The 19410-nt window shown below is 46.2% G+C and overlaps 1 protein-coding gene across 4 annotated transcripts in view; it reads left to right on the top strand.

Annotated features, from left to right (window-relative positions):
* Positions 1-788: 788 nt before the first annotated feature.
* Positions 789-19410, top strand: part of MSI2 (musashi RNA binding protein 2) — a 259854-nt gene continuing 241232 nt past the window's right edge. For all 4 annotated transcript variants that reach the window (XM_082328703.1, XM_082328702.1, XM_082328701.1 and 1 more), the window contains exons 1-5: positions 789-893; positions 1074-1114; positions 1272-1353; positions 1719-1803; positions 6031-6072. In XM_082328703.1, coding sequence (XP_082184829.1) covers positions 832-893; positions 1074-1114; positions 1272-1353; positions 1719-1803; positions 6031-6072 — 312 coding nt within the window. In that variant the 5' untranslated portion in view covers positions 789-831. The remainder of the gene's footprint in view (positions 894-1073; positions 1115-1271; positions 1354-1718; positions 1804-6030; positions 6073-19410) is intronic.

The raw sequence follows: 19410 nt of genomic DNA, 5'->3' as shown, positions 1-19410 counted from the left end.
AGCGCCCAGGCGAAGGGCAGAGCGGGTGGCGGTGCCCAGGCCGGGTGCCGGGATGGGTGACACCTCGCAGCCATGCCCGAGTTGCTCCCTGTCCCCAGCCACGGGCTGTCCCCGCCGCCGCCCGCCCGCCTCCCCTTCCCAACAGCCCCGGGAACTGTTTATTCGGCCCCAGCTTGGCTGTGCCCAGCGGGAAGCAGCGCGGGGGTGACGGCGGGAAAGCCCACGTCCCGTGCCGCCAAGAGACACCCCCACGCACCTCGGGGCGGGCGGGGGGCGTTGCTTTGCCCACGGACACGCGTGGGCGCCCAACGCAGGCCTGCAGCGGGGGAGCCGCTATCAGCCGAGCCGATACCGGTTGCCGTGCTCGGCGCTGCTCGCCCCCGGGGCCGGGGGGGGGGGCGGTGCTGCCGTGGCGCGCGCGCGGCGGTGACGTCACGGCAGGGCCACGCGACGGCGGCGGGCCCCGCCCCGTGGCGCGGGGGCGGGAGGGAGGGAGGGAGGGAGGGGGGCGGCGCGGGATGGAGGGAGGAGAGGATGGCGGCGGGGGGAGGGAGGGACGGCGCGGCGCGGCGCTGAGCTAAGCCGATCCCACGTGTGACGGATCTGGCTGCTTCCCCAGCGCCTCTCCAGTGAGATCCTCCGGTAGCGGAGGGAGGAGGAGGAGGAGGAGGAGGAGGGGGGAAGGGAAGGGAAGGGGAAAAGCAACCGGAGCGAACCGAGCCGGAGCCGGAGGAGCCGGGCCGGGGGGGGGGGCGGGTTGGGCGGGCTGGGGGGGTCCTCTCAGGGGCTCTCGCTCGGCGCGGCGCGGATCGCTGCGGGCTCCGCGCGGCCATGGAGGCGGACGGGAGCCAGGCTACCTCGGGGAGCCCCGGCGAGGCGCAGCACGACCCCGGGTAAGTCGGCGGGCGGCGGGGCGGCGAGGAGCGGGGCGGCGAGGAGCGGCCGACCGGCCGCTCCTCGCCGCCCCGCTCCTCGCCGCCCCGCTCCGCGCCCCTCCGCGCCGCCGTGAGGTGCCCCGTCAAAATGGCCGATCCCGCACCGGCGTTCAACTCCGCTCTCTTCTCTCCCTCCAGCAAGATGTTCATCGGCGGCCTCAGCTGGCAAACCTCACCAGGTACGGACCGCCGCCCCCCCCACCCCTCCCCGCCGCGGCTCCCACCCCCCCCACGCGTCCCGCCCCGCGTGGGCCGCGTCCCGCCGCGCCGGGGCCTGCCCGCACCCCCCCCCCCCCCTTCCCTCCTCTGCCTCTCTGCTTTTCTCTCTCTCCGCAGACAGCCTTAGAGACTATTTTAGCAAATTCGGAGAAATTAGAGAGTGTATGGTCATGCGGGACCCCACCACCAAGCGCTCCAGGTAAAACCGCCGCCCACCCGAGTCGGGTTGACAAACTTCGCGAGTTGCCGCCGGGGCGGGTGGACCCCCCCCCATCCCACCCCATCCCATCGCATCCCACCCCATCCCACGCGTGGCCGGTGGGGCTCTTCGGGAGGTTTCTCTGCGCCGCATCCCTCCAACCGGGAGGAGGAAACAAAGCGGCCGGTGGAGGCGGAGAGGTGCAGGGGCGGCCGGGTCGGGGCTGCCCGCCCTCCCTCAGAACCGGAGGCTTTGGGGAAGGGGAGGAAACAGCGATTTATTTTTATGACTTCTCTCCTTGTCTCTAGTTCTCATCATTCCCCCCCCTCCCTTCTCCCCATCCCCTCGCTCTTTGTCTCTCGCAGAGGCTTCGGGTTCGTTACGTTCGCGGATCCGGCGAGTGTAGACAAAGTCCTGGCTCAGCCCCACCACGAACTGGACTCCAAGACGGTAGGTCCTGCGTGGGGCTGCCCGGCTGCCCTTCGTCCGCTGTGGCAGCGCGGCGGTGACAGGCGACGTTCCAGGGACCGTGCCCTCGCCCCGCGCTCGGCCGCGGCTGCGACTTCGGCTCGGTTTTTGCGGGGCGGTGTCAAGCTGTCATTGAACCGGGACTTTGCATGGTTGTTTTTTTTCCTTTTTTTTTTTTCCCTAGAGTCTGCCTTTAACTTACGAAAAGCGGTAACTTTCCTTTTTTTAAATCCGAATTTCCCCATACCGACCGATGGCTCCTCCCCCAGCCTTGTATTTTATCGAGCGGTGACATTGAAAAAATTGTAGAGTAAAATCCAACTTTTTTTGGTGTTCCGCTGCAGAATGCTTTCTGCAGGGAACTTTCTGCTTCTTTTGATTGATTATTTATTTATCGCTGCGCGCGTTTCAAGGTGGGAGTGACTTACTGTCAAATCGTAAAAGCTGCTTTTAGTGTCATTTCCCAAAGTCATTTTTTGGAGAGATCCCCTTCACCTGTGATGTCAGGGCCCTTATGAAACATACGCATTAATTTATGGAAAGCTATACGAGAGCTCGAGAGTAGATGTGGTAGAGAAGCACGAGTCCTAATTTGTTGTTGTTTCTCCAGAGCTTTTTGCTACTCTCAGTCTCCAGTGGATAACATGCTCATGAAAATGCTCATGGCATTCAGCTGGTCTATTTTTTTTTTTAATAAATGTTACATTTGCCTTTTTTTTTTTTTTTTTTTTTTTTAAAGCCCCATATGTAAGTTTACCTCTTGACCTGATACGGCGTTTTCAGTACTGGGTCAAACAAAAGGTATCAAGCCTGTGTAGCTTTAGGCCCTGTTTTTTCTTCCTGCCATCAAGGCCATGCAAAAAGATGAAGTTTTTGTGCCCCTTACTTTGTTGCGATTTTAAGCCTCAGCAAAGCTGGAAGGGGAGGGGGAAGGACACTGGTAGAGGTCATTATTGCTTTGGTACCGATCGCTCTGAAGGGGGTCGTGTTTTGGGAAGGGAAGGATCGTGTTGGTTTAACTGTCTGGCAGAGAGCCTCTGCTGAACGTATCGAACGTGTTCGTTGCTGTAACTGTCTTTTATAGTATGTATTCTGGGTCTTAAAGGTTTTATTTTCACATGAGCGTGGTGTTAGGAGGAATTCTGTCTCGGTACTGGAACATCTTGTGTGTGCCTGTGTGTATGAGATTATAGTTAAATGAAGAATAAAAGAAGCAGGGAGCAAACATGAGTGTATGATTTTTTAAAAAAAATGTATTTTATATGAAAACAAAAAGCCCATAGCTCTGGTAGAAGCAGGTGGAATCTAGCGTTTTAATTCGACCTACAAATTCTGCTGGGCTTGTCTGAACACGTAGCCCGTGCTTTCACATGCCTTAATAATTTGATTTTAGGTTTAATCAGATATGGTAAGATAACTGATTCAACTGTGTTCCTGAGATTAAACTCACCAGACTTTTCATGTACAGCTATATTCTCTATGTGTTTTTAAAGATAAATTTAGATAAGGAGAACAAAGGCAAACAGTATCTTGAATGAGGGTTTAAAAAAAAAATAAATCATGGGAGGACACCCTGTCATATTTCTGACTATAATTAGGTCCTCCCCCAGCTTTTTTCCTGTATCACAGTCTAGGCCCTGCAATGTATTAATTTGCTCTTCTCTGGGGGAGGGGTGAAAAGCTTGACCAGGACAAATTTGCCTCAGTTTTGATTGTGTGATAATGATGGAATCAATCTAAACAAGAAATCGACCTTAGAATCAGTAAGGCAGCTTAAAAGTAAAACACAAAACTAGCCAGGTTCCCTTTCAGCCGTTTATTTGTAGACGTATTGTAGTAACTGTTCTTTAGTATAACATAGCATTTGACTCTGTTTCAACGTTCAGCACAGGAGGCAGATCGGTTGGGTATTGGCATGGAAACGTCGCTCTTGTTTACAGTTACGTTAAAAGCTTTGTTTAGGTAATGGCCATTCATATCAGAAATAGTATTATAGTCATTTCCTAGAGGACTTGTAGATACAGTAAGTAGAATTGTACCTAACTAACTAATTTTTTTTTGGTAGATATTTTTTTTTGTTGTTGTTGTTTAAATAGTTGACAGGGATATGCAAAAGGTATGGATTTGCCATGTTGGTTGCTAGTGTTCATCTTCAAACGCTGATCGTGTTTATCCAAAAGGTTTTGTGAAGGAAAATTAGGTTATTTAAGAAGGGCTGTTGCTGTGGTGCAAGGAACTCCATGCTCTTTGAACTGACCTTCAAAAATGAATGCGTTGCTTTAGAGTTTAATGGCTCTTCCAACTTTTTACCAGTGGGACTTTGCAGTGATGTCCTTCTGGTGGGACTGGTGGTGTTTATTGAGAAGACTTTTCACTTTTGAAGCAAATATAGAAATGTGCATATTTGCCTCCACCTTTGGGTATCGCTGTGGAAAATCCGTACCTGTTGTATTTCCCCAGTAGACAAATGCCTAGTCAGTGCTGAATATATTCGTAGATAATGTTAATCTCTATGAAAAGGTTAGCTTTCTAGATAAAGAATTTTACTTTTTATGCTTTTTGAACAATAAAGTGGCATGTAATCGCTCATTTCTCAGGTATGTCCTAAAAAAGATAGTAGATTTGTATCCAATGTGGACAAATCTGTTTATCAGTCGCACATCAAATGTTTGTGCTCTTTCCAATTTTGACAAATTAATTGAGTAAAACTGCTTTTTAGGAGAGGCCCGTGTTGTTTTTTTTTTTTATCAGTGACAGGACTATTTATCACCACAGGAATAACAATACCGAGTGGAAACATCTCCTTTTCCTAATCCGGGTTAGCTTGAGGGGGAAAAAACCCAACAAAAAACAACCCCAAACTATTAAAGAAAGCCTCTACTTCTCAATATACCTTAACACGATGAGGATTAGTTTCATCAGTTTGTTATATAGTCAAAGATGACACTGAAAGCAGTGACAAGTTGCACAGTTAAGGTGGGATTTAGTCCTTTAAAAAATCCTTTTCCAGACTCTTTATTTAGAACATGTCTGCATGCAGATGCTGCTAAAAAGCAGAGGTGAAATCGGCAGCACGTAGACATTTTATTGCAATCATTTTTAAAGATGACAATTTAAGACGGGCAGTTGTTTAAAAGGTGTGATTTTTGTTTACATCCAGCCATGCATCTGCAGTGGTGTCCTTTTGTTTTTAAGTGTTTTTTGAATGGTAGAGTGGCTTTTTAAAGATGACCCATGTGGAAGTTGTATTTAAAATTGCAGAATTAGCATTTTGGAATTGCAGAGTGGACACGCTTTCTAATTTATGCAGTGTGATGAGAGTCAATGCTGCATCTTAAAACAAGGGAGCATGGGGTAAAACAAAGGTGTGGTTTTTTTTTTTTTTCCCCCTTCCTTTTTGTCTCTGTGGTGGCGTGCTTCATGCAGGGATACTATAGGTAACTCCTTCATGGAAAATCTTTTTTTAAGAACTTAGTTTCTTCGGGTTTAAAATGCCTGTATGTTGCGTTTGTGTCTTGCTCTCCCCTCTTCCCCCCCTTTCCATAAATGCCCCTTTGTAGTCTTTCGTTGCTCACATACGTTCTTTGAGGGTAAGCAAACCAGATCAATTTGGCATATTGTTATGAAGGATAATCTTGTAGTCCTTCTAATGTTTTAGTTTCAATAATTAAAATGTAAATAATTTGACTTTGTGTTTTGCATTTCTTTTTTGTGTTGTGCTGCTAGTCAGTTGACAAAACAAAGCAGAAAACGAAAAGAAAAACAAAGTAACCCAAAACCCAACTGAAGGAAGGTGCAGGTGTCAAAAACAACAGGTTAAGATCTTGATCAGGAATGCTGGCCATCTTTCTGTGCAACCTCCAGAGTATACAGATAACGTTTAACGTGCAGTTTTGGTTGTAGAGGCAGCACCCAGAGACTAACACAGAGCTCCCTGAGCCCCAGCAGAGGTGGTCGCCCAGAAGATGATGTAGGAGGTGTACAGAAGAGATGTTTTCTTCCTTTCTTCCCGTCTCCCTTCCCCTGCCAAGAAAACCCCATACAAACAAGACTGTGATCCATCAGTTCCAGAGTAGTTCTAGATGACCTGATGTGCTGAATTATAAGCCTGAGAAATGAGGGATTAATAATTCAGTGATTAAAAAAAAAAAAAGTATGTAAATTGACAACAAAAGCTATCTTGTTGATTTCCCCTTTCTTTTTCCTCAGATTGACCCTAAAGTTGCATTTCCCCGACGAGCACAGCCTAAGGTAAGTAGGAGGATCGATAATAGGATTTTAGGCACACAGAGAATCATTGTTGCCAGGCAGTTCAGGTTTCAAACAGGGAATTGGCAATGAAAGCTTTTAAAGCCAGAGTGCATGGCGTCTTAAGGGTATCAGCGTATGGCTGTGAAACTACAGGAGAGCTGCTTTGTGCGATATTACGTGTCTCCAGTTTAACTGTCTCCTTGCAGAGTCCCGGTCAGTTGTGGCTGGCTGAAAAGCAGAGACCTCTCTAGTGCTGGCGGGAGATTGTTGCTGCATTACTTGCGTTTGTTACGCTATTTTACGCAATGTGTTTTGCATGGTGTTTATGAAGAGCATTTGGATTAAGTGCAGACTTCGGGCTTGTTTTGAGATGAGCTTTCAGTTCTGTGGTTGTCATGGATGGGAATATATCTCTGCCTTCATTGTTTGCAAATGTTCTTTTGTATAACTTCAGAGATGTGTTTGGAGACTAATAAGCACTGGATAGCAAGTTTCTGATGAAGCTCTGAACTCTTCAGGCCACAGGGTATTCTTTTGCAAGAACAGTGAAACAATGAGCTTTAAGTCTCTTAGCCGATGAGGCTGGCTGGAGCAGTGACCTTCTTCTTCCAGGGCACTCTTGCTGTAGTGTGGCTGGCTTCTACGTTGGGACAAAGACGCTGTAGCCATGTGCAGAGGAACTTCTGTCTGCATGCTTGCTCTGGAATATCGCTGGGTGCCATTTCTTCTGGAGGAGTTGCTGATGGAATAGAAGTGGTTGTTGCTCTTTAGGCTGTGCCTAACGAAAACAACAGATCAGTTTCAAATCTAAATGTGCAGTCAGTTGTATTTGAATTTTGAAAGCCAGAGGCTGAAAGAAAACTTGTAATTGACTTTTTTTTTAATTTGTTTTTGAGAATCTATTGGAAGAACTTAATTTAGCTGGTGTGTGCCACTTGTATACACTCTTAATCATCTTGGGTTACTTCAGCATTCTGTTAAAAAAGGATGGAAAGACAAGGCTGCAAAGTTGTGGATGCAATTCAATAAGGAAAAGCGGTTTAAAGTTGGTGGCAGGAGACTACCTGAACAAGTTCAACCAAACAATTTTATTGCGTGTAGCTCCTCGTGAAAGCAAGCAGTTTAATAGCGTGTGGAACCGTAATGTTAAATATTGTACAAAACATGCATCTAGGAAAAATTATATGTAATTTAAAGACCCTAGGCATATAGCAGGAGAGGTGCTAGTGATTTCTTTAAAAGAAAAAAAAAAAAAGAGAACAAAACCCGCCCGCATACTTGCAGAATTTTAAACTGAACTAATGTAGTCAAATATTTAAGAGGTTCTTTTCTTCATAGGACATATCTAATAACTAATTAGTTAATAATGGTGTGCCTGGCTTGCTTCTGCACTAAGCAAAGAGTTTATAGTTTGCAGGGCTTGGGGCTTCTGGATTATGTTGTTGGATTAATGCTGTCTTTAAGATACAATTTGAAGTTACCAGAATTTTGAAGGGTTTCATAATTAAAGTATGAAGATGATCTTACACTGTGACTGATGTTCCATTCTCCCTTCCCAATACTTTTTAAAGGCTTATTTACATTTTAAACTGTCTTCAATTACAAACAACACTGTAGAAACAGATAACTGGCAAAAGTTTATAACGCTTACAACAGAGCTGTTAAGCTGTCCCATGTGATTTCTTCTATAACAATTAAAAAAACCAGGGCATGTCTTATGCCGAGGATATTAGCGAGTTAAATTTTTGTGTTAAAGAATGCAAAAACAGGTCATTTTTACAAAGGGGATTTTGTTGTTCTCCACGTAGTGTTTTGGTTGTGGGTTTTGTTTTTGTTTTTGGTAACAGATACCTTTCAAGTGTGGGGCAAATCCTGGAACGTACGCTGGATTCCACTCTTAGCAGGAACTCGCTCTCTCTGGAGAGGTCAGCAGTGTCTGTTTCTGCTTTTTACACACTTGTCCTTTCTAAAGTGTTGGGATTTCTACAGGGCACTTGAAAAAAAAACTTAAGGTTGAAAGGAGCCTTATCAGGAAATCGGAGAAAATCAGATGCAATAAAGAACAGATTTTTACATCAATTATGACGTATTATTCTGGACTGCATTTCATAATCTGAATGTTTTGTTTTCTGTTTTATAATTACATACTGAATTAAGGTTTTGGACTTTAGTTGTTCATTTATCCCAGTTGAATACCGAATGCTCAGCGTTAAAATGTGACTGTACTTTAGTCTAATTAACTAGCTAATGCTTGGGTCTGTGGAGATTAATGGCATTTAATGAAATGTCTCTGTCTCTCTCTAGGTTGGAGGGGAGGTTTTTTGTTTCCCGAGTAGTCTTCCTTCCTGGTGCATTTAGCAAAATGCAGATTGGGCTTTTTTTCAGTGGTCTTCGTGGCCTTCCACCCTGACGGCGACTGGGTGCTGAGGTGGAAGCAAGGCTGCGGGCGCGTTCCCCCTTCTTGTGCAGGCAGACCTTCTGGCAGCGCTTCCCTCCATCCATCCCCTTCCTTCGGGAGCCCTTTTGACCTGCCTCGGCACGATTAACTCTTCAGTGGGCAGCGGCTGCACTGGTTCTCCGGCTGCATTCGCCTCCCTTGCCAGATCACATGCTAGCTGGGGTCTGTGGGATCGCGCTCACCTGTTTGTGCATGCATGACAATTTGTGCTCATTCCTTCCCCCCTTCTGATTCACTTTAATTGGCTAGTCTTCCCCTTTCAAACCATAGGCCAGTAAAATGCTTTCTTTTGGGCTTTTTTAACTGCATCTCCATGATTTGACACCTCTCTGGTGATGCAAATTGGTTACTGAGCCAGAAGTGGCAGGTTGTAACAGCAGAGCTTTCTTCCCTGGTTTTTTTAGAATGACCCTCGCGGAAAATCCTTGGTGACTGCCTCCAGTGGATTACAGCATGATGTGTAATCCTGCTCTCCTTGTGAAGTCCAGGACAACTTGAAGCCATTGTTTTAGGAAATTTGCTGCAGGGGTTTAACTTGTGGAGGGTCTGGTATATGGCAAACAGCGAGATGAAAAGAATATACGTATGCTTTCTCGCGGCTGCTGTTCCTTGATAAAAATCTGTCTTGCTTCCAAGTGCTGGAAGGCGCTCTGTAACAGTTGATCATTTATAACTCTGCTAACTTGAAAATCCTTAAAAAGCAGCAGTGATGGGGGGGCGTAGTAGTTTTATACCCCCTTTTGAATACTGAAGACTACAATAATTTGGCTTTTTAATATACATAGCCTGTCAGTTCTGACATTACCTGCTATATTAGGTTGGAGAAGCCTTATCAAATTTAGCATGTTCATTAGATATTTTCAAATGTAAGCAATTTCCACCCTCACCCTCCCACCTTGGGGATTTATTTAAAAAACAAAACAATCCTGAAGAGCAAAAGGACAGCAGCCTCAGTCCATAAAGAAGCTCCTTGGCCATGAAAATGTCTTTGTGTGACTTACTGCTGTAGAAATTTGGATGCTTTGTTGTGCAAAGCCGTGTATGAAACAGAGGCAGATAATACTTCAGTCAAAGTTTACAGTTAGTGAGGCTACCCACTGAGTTGTATTTTGTGCTCAGGTTCCTCCAGGATGGGACCGAGGTGCCTGTTTTTCCCGGCACTTACTACAGGGGCGTAATGCATATGGTTGGGAATTGTTCCGGCAAGTCAACAAGCTGGGACTACTTGTAGTAGCATTCAGCAGCGTTCATTAGCATTGTGTATGTGACCCGCTGACTATAGTCTCTATGCATCCTCTTCAGCAGCTGTTAAATAAAAAGGGCAAGCCAACTACTGCCGCTAGCTCCTGGAGCTGCTCCTGGAGCTCGCTGGCGTGGGCTGTGCGCTGGGTGTTGGATGTCCGGTGTCCTGTCTGCTGATGACCCAGAGTAGAGGGGGTTGTTGTCAAGATTGCATATTTTAATTTGGGATCTAATCTACGTGGGCTGGGTACAATATTCTGTGACCATTCGGTCACAAAATAGCAGAAGGTCTTCATTTGGTGAGGGAAGCCTTTTGTTTGATAGTCAGATGGTGATGCTGAATACTGGTGCTTTCATTAGACGTGTTTTATTCTAACAGAGGATGGTGCAGGACCGATAACTGGTTCTGCCATCTCTGTGCTCCTGTCAGTCAGTGTATCTGCAAACTGCGTGCCTTGTCTGTGGACTAGCTGGTTTCCTGCCTGGCCAGGCACATGGACTGTAAGAGGTGCAGTTGTGCACATCTGTTCCTCCTCCTTTGGTAAAAAACAGAGTGTCAACAACTCTCCTTTCATTTGAGTCACCCCTGCTTAAACCCACGTGAAGCTGGCTGTTCCAGAGTGGCAAATGGAGGGCATGCGCTTTTGGAATAACACCCAGGCTAACCTGGGATTTTTTTTTTTTTTAAAGCTAACCAGATGTCTGATTCCAATTAAGTTAACTGTGGGTGGGGTGTCTGTGTCCCTTGGCTGCCTGATAAGCGTGAGCCAGAGTAGCAGAGATTTTATTCCAAAGCAAATGATGGACCTTGAAAATCAAGAGTTCTGTTGTTTGTTTCCTCCCCTGCTTCTGCCTGTAAACTCCTCCAGGTTAGTCCCACTGCTTCCCATCTTATTTTAAGTATTGGGTAGACTTTGAAGTCTTTTTCAAAAGAATGTGAACTGAACACACTAGCAGAACTCGGGATTCTTCCTTTCCTGCCACCCTTCCTTCCCCGCCAGGCTGTAAAGAGCAGCAAGGTCAGGCATTTTCCCTATGTTTTTTCTTTTTTCTTTTTCTTTTTTAAAATTCCCCTGCAGGTCTGGGTGGAGTAAGAGAGGAAGTATTTCCTGCTCTTAGCATTGGGCATAGATGTGTACCTTAATAATATTGTTGTATCTTCTACATATAGAGTAATATGCAGTCCTTACCAGACAATAGGAGGGGTTTCTTTTTGTGGTTGATGGCCAGTGTTCAGGTATCTTGTTCACCAACCTTGATGTAGATCTGTCGTCCAGGGTAAAATGCTCCTAGAATTTGTCTCCCTCTGGCATTGGATGGTCAGATGGAAAAGTTGGTGAGTCTGAGTCCCAGCTAATCAACCCAGGTCTTCTCAGGTAGTAGAGGATCAGGGTTTTGAAACCCATTATTCTTGGGCTCAGATTCTTGCTCTCTGCGATCTGTTTGAGGCAGAGCATGATCTCTGTTCTTGGATGCTGGCAGCCAGGGTAAAAAGTGGCTGTGCAAGGCGTTCTGTGGAACGCAGTGAGTTTTGTCAGAAGGAAGAGCTGAGCTGGACTTTTGTAATTTTATTGGTTTTTGAGATGTAAACTTTTATTTCTTCTCCTCAACCACTCAGGTAGATTGCTCACATTGTCCTTAATCCCCACAGACTGCCTTGTACTTGTGTAAGATGTATGTATTTCCATTATTGTTGCCTAAGGACGTCTCTCATGTTAAGAATAGCCCTAATATACTTTCCTTCCCTTTGACTTACTGCTAACTAAAAATTAAAATTGAACATCATCTAACTTGGGATTTTTTTTTTTTTAAAGGGGATTCTACATTCCCCCTGCTTTTCTGTATTGTTGGATTATTTATAATGGCGTTTACCAGGTAACTTTTCTGCACCGAGACCTTGCTGCTTGGGTATGCCAGAAAAGGGTCCGAAATGAGGGAGGTCAGGGAAATGGAAGAAGAGCAGCAAGCTAGCACCCTTGTGCATTCCTCTCTGCTTCCAGATTGAGTACATCTCGTCTGCAAAGTGCTGAGCCTTTATCAGCCTGGGGGTAGGTCTACTAATGACTGATCTAAAACCATCAAATTCATTTATTTGTCACTGCCAGTGACAGGCCAGTTAATGCTAATGGATTCTTTTTTTAGCCTGTTGACTCTGGTGATAGTCTCATAAATGTTGTGAAATCCAAAGCATTAAGGGAACTTGTAACTTACTTTTAGAGGAGAGCTATTGAAACAGGGTAATGTGGTGTGTGTAAATCAAGGTATACGTTATGTTGAGAAGGAAAAAGAGCAACTCCTCTATTTCATTAAGCCATACATAGATGTCTCTGCTGTTCCTAATAGTTATTTGACTTTTCAATTGTATTTTAGTGTTCTCTTTAAACACATTTTGGGTCATGCTATAAAGGGAGGAGAAGCTGTAAATAGAGCCAGTCATCTTAGGAAAAAATGGCTTGTTTCAGAAAATGGTTCATCTGCAGGGCCTGAATCTTCTCCGTCCCTATTGTGCGAAAGCACTTAAGCATATACTTAAGTTGGCATAAGCATGTGGGTAAGTGCTTTGCTGAATCAGGATGGACTAAAAACATATTATGAAATGCTTTGTTGAACTGTGGAGTCTGTAGCAGAAAAAGATTAAAAGATTACTTTGTGTATTTGACAGTACTTTGTATATGGTCAGTCCCATCACTACTTTTTCAGACATAGCCAGTTTCATCTCCCTCATTTTCCCCCCTCCACCAGAGGATCTCACTCACAAGAAAATAATCGTCTGCTGTTTCCTCAAAAAAGTGATTGCAAGGTCAGTGTAGCATCAGACTTTAAAAAAAAAAAAAAAAAAAAAAAATCATTGTCTAGGCTTAATTTAGTCTCTAGCCCTGCAATCACACATTCTATTTGCCTTAGTCACTGGAATAATTCTGTAAACTATGTGAGTAGTGTTCAACGTGGCTTAGGTTTCTAAGATATTATTGCTGTAGAAATTGTGGTTTGCTGAGTAATTTGAAAGTTAATGTGAATCTCTGTAGTCGGATGAGCATGCGGTATTAATAAGTTACTGCTAAACTGTGGCATTTTGCTGCTCTCCTGTTGAAAATATTTCCTTTATTTTTTGAGCGCAGAGAAAATCTGAAGAATGTTAGGAAGTTCATCTCCCCTGCTCAGTCATTCCTCGTGCTGGGACATCTGCAGCTGGCTGTATTGTTGTGACTGAGTAAGCTTAAATTAAGATTGTACTTCGGGAACTTTGTGTTATAAAGAAGGACCCTACCCTGCTAAGACTTAGGCAATACTACACAGGAGGAATAGTTCCAGAGACCTCAGTGAGCACAGTTAAATGTGGCCAAGGCTTCTTAGTATGTTGGTCAAGTGTACGTGGCAAGAAGGGTGAAGGAAAAGAAGTATTGACAGCAGCAGAAAGTGTCGTTCCCTCTGCCCTTCCCTTCCCCCAGCAAAGACTTGCATTAATTTCCCATTGACTCTGATGTACAATAGGGAAGAGGTTTCAAGCTGACTGAAGGGGCAAAGGTCCAAGAAAACTACTGTAGCAAGAACTGATGCAGAGTGACAGTAATGAGGTGGCCTGGCAGGTGGGAGGGAAAATGGTGGGGTGGGGGAAAGAAACTAATATCTAGTGAATTAAGTAGTTCCCAGGGTTTGAAGTTAAGTCCTATTGGTTTTATTTTCCTCTGTACGTGCCATACAACTACAAGATATGGCTGGAGCAAGGCCTCCTTGGCTGAGAATGTGGGCAGGGTCCTGGTGCAGCTCCAGTCCTCGCGGCTCAGGGCTGGGTTGCTGGGAGTGCTGGCGTTGCCCAGAGGATACAACATTTTTCTGCAGTGTCCCCAAACCTGTGCTGTGCTGTTCTAATTTGTGTTTTGGTATCCCTGACTCTGAGCTTATCTTTATGTTGTTCTGTGGGTCAATTTGGCATCAAAGAGAAGGTGAGGAGCGCAGGGTGAAGAAGCGTTTTGAAAATTTGATTTATTTAAAATAGGGATTGTGAAGTGCTGGCAAGACTCTCAGCTTCCTGAATGCTGGTGGAAACAGAATGCCTGCTAGATAGAGAGTCGGTAGAGGTTTTTATAACAATTGCTGAATAAACATTGTTCACGAATCTTCCCAAAGGGTGATTTGATGTGCTGTGTAAAGAGGTTGCAAGGAGCTGAGGATTTGTCCCAAGTGTTCGTAAATCCCACTGGACTGAGAGGTATCAGTCGAGTTGGAGGCTTGGTTTGTGGCAAAAGCTTGTCAGCTGCAAACCGTCAGCACTGGCAGCAGGTTTGCTGTTCGTTGCACTGCTGGAAAAAGGTATTGCTGAAGGGGACGTTGCTAGTGATTTTTCTGCAGTGCTTGCTGAAAGAGTGAAACTTCTGTAGAGTTTTCCACTCGGCCATGTTATCAATCATTTATGTTCAGAGATGTGTTGGTGCTATTCCCTGCTCTGAGCCCGAGCTGTGCATAGAGCCTGATACATACACAGAGCATTTATCCTTTTGCCAAAGGTTTGCAAAATGTTGTAAATGAGTATAAAGATGGTCATTTGCTGGTGAAATTTGCCTACTTCTGGTGTTGTATTTGGCAGACCTACAAAGCCTATAGCAGCGCTGTGTGCTTGGTGAATTGTGGAAGGGAACAGAAAGCATGGAAAAGAAATCTGAAGTTAATGCCGAGATGTGAAATATGATAGGAATTTTCTGAGGACACGGGGGTATTGCCCCACCTTTTGGTGTGGGGCTGCTACCGACCATCGTGTTGGTTGGTGTCAGGCCATTGCTCTCTGCCATGTCCGGAGGATCCTTGGGAGGTTTCTCATGTGCGACTCGACCGAGCCCCACTGAGCCAACTATGGCGAAAGATGTTGGCTTCTTGCGCTTGGGGCTCGCTCTCCTCAAGAAGTCTCTAGTATAAGGTGTTTGGGGTTTTTTTTGATTGATGTATTTGTACTAGACAGCTCACCTTCCTCCCCAGTTGCTTTCTGTACGTCAACTCTGTAACTCCAGCCCTGGATGGGTGGCCTGCTGAATACGTAGCATACCTAACATTTGAACCCTACCCTGTTCAAATAGTACTTGGTGAAAAAGCCCCTTGTAAAACCTGCTGTGATAATGTCCCAGGACCACTGTTAGCTGGGTTTGACCGCTGAGGAAGCACAGCATCGCCGTGAGTAATAATTTGGTCTTTCTTGATGTAGCATGTCGGAACTCAAACAAGGCCCTGATGGGCTTGGTACTGCCGTTGAACCTGTAGAGGCAAGGGTCGGAGGAAAAAAGGGCAACGGGGCATTATCCAAAGTATCTCAGCGTGGCAGAGAACACAGCCGTTTCCTGACGCCCAGGTTGGGTGCCACATGGTAAACGGCTGCCTCTGTCTGAAAGAGATGTTGGCAGCGTCCCTGGACGTTGGGAAGGAAGTGTGTGAAGCGAAGCAGTATCGTACGCTGCCGGCTCTTTATGTGACTTGTCTTTGAGGGGTTAAACTGAGGTTTTTTTGTTTTTTAACGACTTTTGATTGGAAAATTTATAAGGGAGGCCCTGACTGGAGTGCCAGTGCTTTGGTTTGTGGTGGAGGTTGTAACTGCTGAGTCCTGAGGTTCCTGCCGTACACTGGGGTTTCCGAACAGCGGTGGCGAGGCGAGACTTCGGGGAGGGGGAAGCGAGATAAGGGCGCTAGGCCACAGCATGTGAAAGGTAGTTTATGGTATGAATTATGGCTAATGCCGGTCACATGGTGGTTACAAACCAACGTGGGGGCTGGGGCGCGGTGCTTGTGCGCTGGGAGGCAAGGGGGGAGACTGGCAGTGGATTTAAATGGGCTCAGTGGCGCGTTGCAATGCAGGGTCGATCCTGGTGCCCTCAGTAACGAGAGGAGAGGAGGAAGCATGCTAAGCTGCAGGTGTCCTGGAGTCCCTCTGCCTCCAGATAAGCGTTGGCTCCTCTCTTCCCGGCAGAGCTGGGCGCTCAGCCATGCCGGACGCTCCTCCGCCCCCGTGGTCCAGCTCCTGGAAGCTGGCTTTCTCCTTTGTGCTGCAGGACTGTACCCGTTTCTCTCTGTGTGGCCTGTCGTCCCTCCCTGTTGGGGCTTGGAGGGATGGCTGCGGTGGTTCCTCCTCCTTACGCAGACGAGGAGTGTGTCCTGACGCGCTTCCAGTGCGAAGCGCAGCGCCGGAGACAGGCTGCACTGTAATTCCGTGCCTCTGATCCCCCTCTGCCCGCCGAGCGGGGATTTCCTGCCCTAGCTGGCCTGGGATCCCAGGGGTGAGTGGATGGCGGTGAAAAGCACCTGGAGAGAGTCTCCTGCCACAGTACCTTTGTGCTTTAAATTCCTGTGATCAAAGCAGCAGGTTATGCATGCGGTGTGCCTGGCAATTTATGTGTGAAGAGGGAGTTGTGATCATCTTGTGTGATTTTAACTTTTTTTTTTTCCCCCCTGTTTTTCATCTGGTCACATCCTCTATGTCATTAATCTTCCAGATCAAATAAAATGATAGTTGAAAGTCCTCCATAGTTATGATTCCCCTGAAGTTTTGTGAGCATGGCTTTGATTTTGTTGTAGTTATTAGAAGTCAGTTTAGATTTCTGGACCTCTGTTTTGTAGGTATCTCCAGTGGATATTTTAGTAGGGGCATTTCTCTTCTCTCTCCATCAACTATGTGTATGCAATAGGAAAAGAACAAAATATAGAATAGAAAAAAAATTAAAGCAATTTAGTTACCAGTCCGAAGGCTTTAATGCTAAAGAGCCATGAAGAAACTTTATTGGAACTATAATTGCAGACATAAGCAGTGATTATCTGTCTTCATGCTTTTATAGTCCCCATCACTGTCATCTGAACACATGAAGCTGATGAGAGTGTGTGCAGAACGTTATTCAGCTGATGCGGTGTAATCCTGATCTCTTGCAATATGTGGAAAGTAAAATAAAATGCCAATTCATTTGAAAATGATGGGGAAAGAAAAAGGTGGGAGAGGACAAGTATCCTTGCAGAAAACATAACCTTGTTTCATCCAGCTTGCAGCTGAAGGAATGCGGTTGACAGGGTAAGCATCTTACATGGATGTGGTCAAAAGAGATTTTGCTGTTTCTTAATGTTCTTAGAGGTCTTTGGCAGGTGCAGCCCTTCATCTTTGGAGGGTGCCTCCCTTTTTTTCCTTGAAATGTTCTGGATTTCCTGCAGCTGAGAGAAGGACAACAGCACCTGTTTGTCTGTGTTGCCAAGAGCTGGAGATCGTTGGATCAAGGCAGACAAATGGATGCTGCCAAGCGCTTCTTGAGGTGGAACAGAGATCAGAGAGCAAGTCCTGAATTGCTCGGCCTGATTATTGGTGCTGGTTATGCAGGTGAAAATGTGCTCTGGGCTGTAAAGAGGCAGAGGGAGGAAGACGTAATTTGGTGGTTGCATGCAAGATCCTTTTCCTGCTGCTTGGCAGGCCTAAAGATCTGAAGTCCTCAGTATTAATTACCTAGCAGTTTCTGGTGAACTTGCTGGGCGCTTTGGAGGACCGCGCACATGACGTGGTGCTGCTCTGCAGAAGGGGAGCTTGCACTGCTGGTACAATCCAGTGACTAAATCTGACGTGGCATTCCTGAACCGTAGCCTGGTGCCCATTTTGTAAAGAGGCTTTTATGTCTCCACTGCCCTAAGAAATGTTGAGTGAGAGACTTTCCGCTGCTTGGCAGCCAGAGTGGTAGAAGGAGCAGTATCTGCAGAGCTCTGGCATTTTGCAGTGAGGTTAGTAATCCCAAGACAGGCACAGGCTTAGATGGTTTGAGTTTACTTGGTCCAGGCCAGTGTTACTAGGGTTTGCTTGCTGTCTTTCCTGCCCCTTGCTCTCCCGCTGTTCGTGGTTTTGAGGCAGGTGTGTGCACCGCCTGAAGGCAATTTCTAGGTCTCGTCATTTCCATTGCAGTCACCTGCTCAGGGTTACGGGGGAGTCAGTGGGAGAAGTGAGACAGGAGCCAGAAGTCCTGTGATCTCTTACTGAACAGCACGTGAATAGTCCAGGGCTAAGGCTGGGCCTTAAGAAGGTAACTGGTTTGTGGGTGATTTTTGGGTAGGGGAGGCACTTGTTGGACAGGAAACTGTTTATACTTTTTTTTCTGTTTTTCTGAAATTTGGAGGCAAAAAGACAGTTGTTTTGAAGGAGGAAAATGGATGCAGAGGCGTCCAAAACTTCTAAATCTGTTTTTATTTGCTCTAGCACTGAAGCAGGGCCAGGTAAAAACTACAACTGACCATGTATGTTTTTGGTGGACTTTTCTGAATTTCTCAGTGATGATTGTCTTTGCTTTCATTTGAAGTTAGCAGGGGTTAACCACTAACTTCTGTTAGAGCAGGTCAAAGCAAAGCTCCTAAATTGCCTAATACAGTCAAGGCCATTTCAAAAACCAAACCAGAAAACTACTAGTGAAGTGCCTAGCTACGCAAAGAAGTAGGCAATGCAGTTTTTGGAGATGTGTGCCTGTCTGTCCTTTATTTGAAATCAAAATGAGATAGTGATGTTTTGAAAGTTTCTAGCCTTCATTTTAGTGAGCTGCCGATGAAAAACGGGCTCTTGGAAAAGTTTTATTCAAAATGTAATTGAAAGTCTGTGGGACATACATTCCTGGAGACCTCAGCATCCTACTTTCACGAAAGACTTACGTGCTGAAATGACTTAAGCTAGTTTAAATCTGACCCTTATTCTTATCATATGGAGATGTGGGAAGAGATTGTCATCACCCTTGTTTTATGGATGTGGAAAACAGAAGTGCTGCTCTTGCGTTCTGCGATACTCGAAACAGTGGGAATTGCTGGTGCCTCGGAGAGGGTGATTCCGAACCTGATGCGGTGCTGGGGCTGCACCCGCCGTCCCGCGTGTTTCCAGGTGTTGGTGAAGAGAGGAGACACAGGGTTTGAGAAGCTGACATCCCGGCTGTGCCATGGCCAGTGCCGTGTGAGTAACTCTGCATTTTCTTCAGTCCCCACAAGGTGACGAAGCTATGTGCGAAGATTGCCTTAGTGTTGCATCATTGGAGACGGGCGTGAGTCAGTCATGAAAACCCTCTGTAAAGGGCTTTTGTAGCTAATACTGGCTTATTAGAAACAGTTGTTCGTAATAGGCCTGGTTTCACTGGGCATTTGAAGCATCTTAAGAATGATGCTAGTGGTGCTCAAAGTCTGAGGGGCGCAGAAGCAGGGGGTAGGCTATAAAAGGTTTAAGATGGAGGGGTGAGTGCCCAGAAGAACAGACTGAATGCAGCATGCCCATCCGACATCTGACCGATGCTTCAAAACCTGTAGTCAGCTACTGTAGTATGGGGCAAGAAGGGGAAGGAATGAATGGAGAACTGCTCCCTGCTAGGGTTTGATTAATTTCTGGGGGAGGCTCTCCGTGTTTGTGAGTATGTAGCAGCACAAAGCAGTGCTGAAACCCAGGGCTCCGTGCATGAAGATGTGCTGAGGAGTTTTGCTTTCTGTGTGGTAAGGAGAGGCAGCCAGAGCCGGCAAGTCAGCACTCCATGCTTGTTTCTGAGCAGCGCTTAACCTCTGCGTCTGCTTCCATCGCTGTGAAATGCTGCTTTTACGGCCACCGCCGCTGCTGTAGCTCTGAGCGCCCTGCACACCCTCAGCAGCCCTCTGCCCATGAAACGGCGCTG

This window comes from Platalea leucorodia (assembly GCF_965183815.1).
Source record: "Platalea leucorodia genome assembly, chromosome: 16".
In the NCBI taxonomy this organism is placed as follows: domain Eukaryota; kingdom Metazoa; phylum Chordata; class Aves; order Pelecaniformes; family Threskiornithidae; genus Platalea; species Platalea leucorodia.
Note: the sequence above shows the minus strand (reverse complement) of the source record. Positions and strands in the feature narration are given on the sequence as shown.